Source organism: Arachis ipaensis, chromosome B06 (genome assembly GCF_000816755.2).
Source record: "Arachis ipaensis cultivar K30076 chromosome B06, Araip1.1, whole genome shotgun sequence".
NCBI classification, from domain to species: domain Eukaryota; kingdom Viridiplantae; phylum Streptophyta; class Magnoliopsida; order Fabales; family Fabaceae; genus Arachis; species Arachis ipaensis.
Window position 1 is genome coordinate 127,789,326 of NC_029790.2, and position 1,194 is coordinate 127,790,519.

The 1,194-nt window shown below is 37.1% G+C and overlaps 1 protein-coding gene across 1 annotated transcript; it reads right to left on the minus strand.

Moving 5' to 3' along the window:
- LOC107648467 (cytochrome b-c1 complex subunit 6) lies at window positions 62–1,078 on the minus strand. Its single transcript, XM_021105083.1, has 2 exons — window positions 803–1,078; window positions 62–265 (listed from the first exon to the last, which is right to left on the minus strand). Exons 1-2 carry the CDS (start codon window positions 1,031–1,033, stop codon window positions 86–88), a joined length of 411 nt encoding a protein of 136 aa, XP_020960742.1. The 5' UTR covers window positions 1,034–1,078; the 3' UTR covers window positions 62–85.

Here is a 1,194-nt window from a genome sequence, read left to right on the forward strand (position 1 = left end):
TCCTCATTCTGATGTCTGATAATCTATCTACTGCAACAAGATCAACCTGAAAAAAATTGTAATTCAAAGGCCAAAAGGGTGAAAGTTAAGCTTCCCTTATAGGCCTGTTGCGAGAACGCGGAAGGGCAGGTTCTTGTTGTACAGGAGTTTCTGCATCATCATCATCATCATCATCATCATCATCAGCATCATCATAATAATCTTCATCTTCGTAATCATCATCGTCATCTTCATCAGCTTGCATGATAGCTTCATTCATTGCCATCTGGTATTTGAAAACAAAAGGATAAAATACTGTTCTAGTCCTAACATTTGACCTAATTCCTAATCCAACAAATTACAGGGGGAAGCATCTTTATTGCCTAATACCAATTTCTTTATGACAATCATAGTTATCTTCCAATAAAGCATTAGCTAAGAGTTGATTAGAAACTAAGAATTGCATGCAGAGGATCAATGAACTCATGGAAATTAAGACCAGAGTTTAGATTCTAATCTGAAATCTTGCAGTTTTGACCGAAAGACCTTGTTCAAAATCGCATTACCACAACAACAAATTAGGGCAGCAAAAGTAGTGTTTTGACAGCACCAAAAATCTTCATAAACTTGTTCTAACAACTTAACCTTCAAATTATCCCGAAGGAAGGAGGGGAAATAAGCATAACTGATCATTTAATCCGCAAAATTTTATGCATTCTTCATTTGAATCTCCAGAATTTTCTTGAAACTCTTTTAGTCCTAGAGTTACTAAAATAACATCCTTTTATCATTAATCATTATGATTATTATTATTGGTGGTTACCTCCTCAAAAAATTGTTGGTCGAGTTTATTGGCAATTCGAAGGGAGGTGAGGACGGTGACAGCGAGGAGAGAGAGAGGGAGGCCGATGGCAAAGGCGATGCTACTTGAGCTGGGGCCCGCACGAGCGGGGGCCACCGTGGAAGGCCTATGTTTCCAGCGAAGCGGCGGAGGAATGCGGAAGAAAGGAAGCGGGGAAGAGAGTGACTTGGAGAGGTGAAAGAATGTCGCCATGTTTGGGTTGAGGATAAGAGTAAAGTACTTTTCTTTGGGTGTTTTAATAAAAATAAATTAATTAAATTCAATATTTACACACATTTCTACATTTTATGTTATTTATATTTTTTCACCCTGTTACTTATTTTATTTATACTAAATGCAAGATAATTATATAC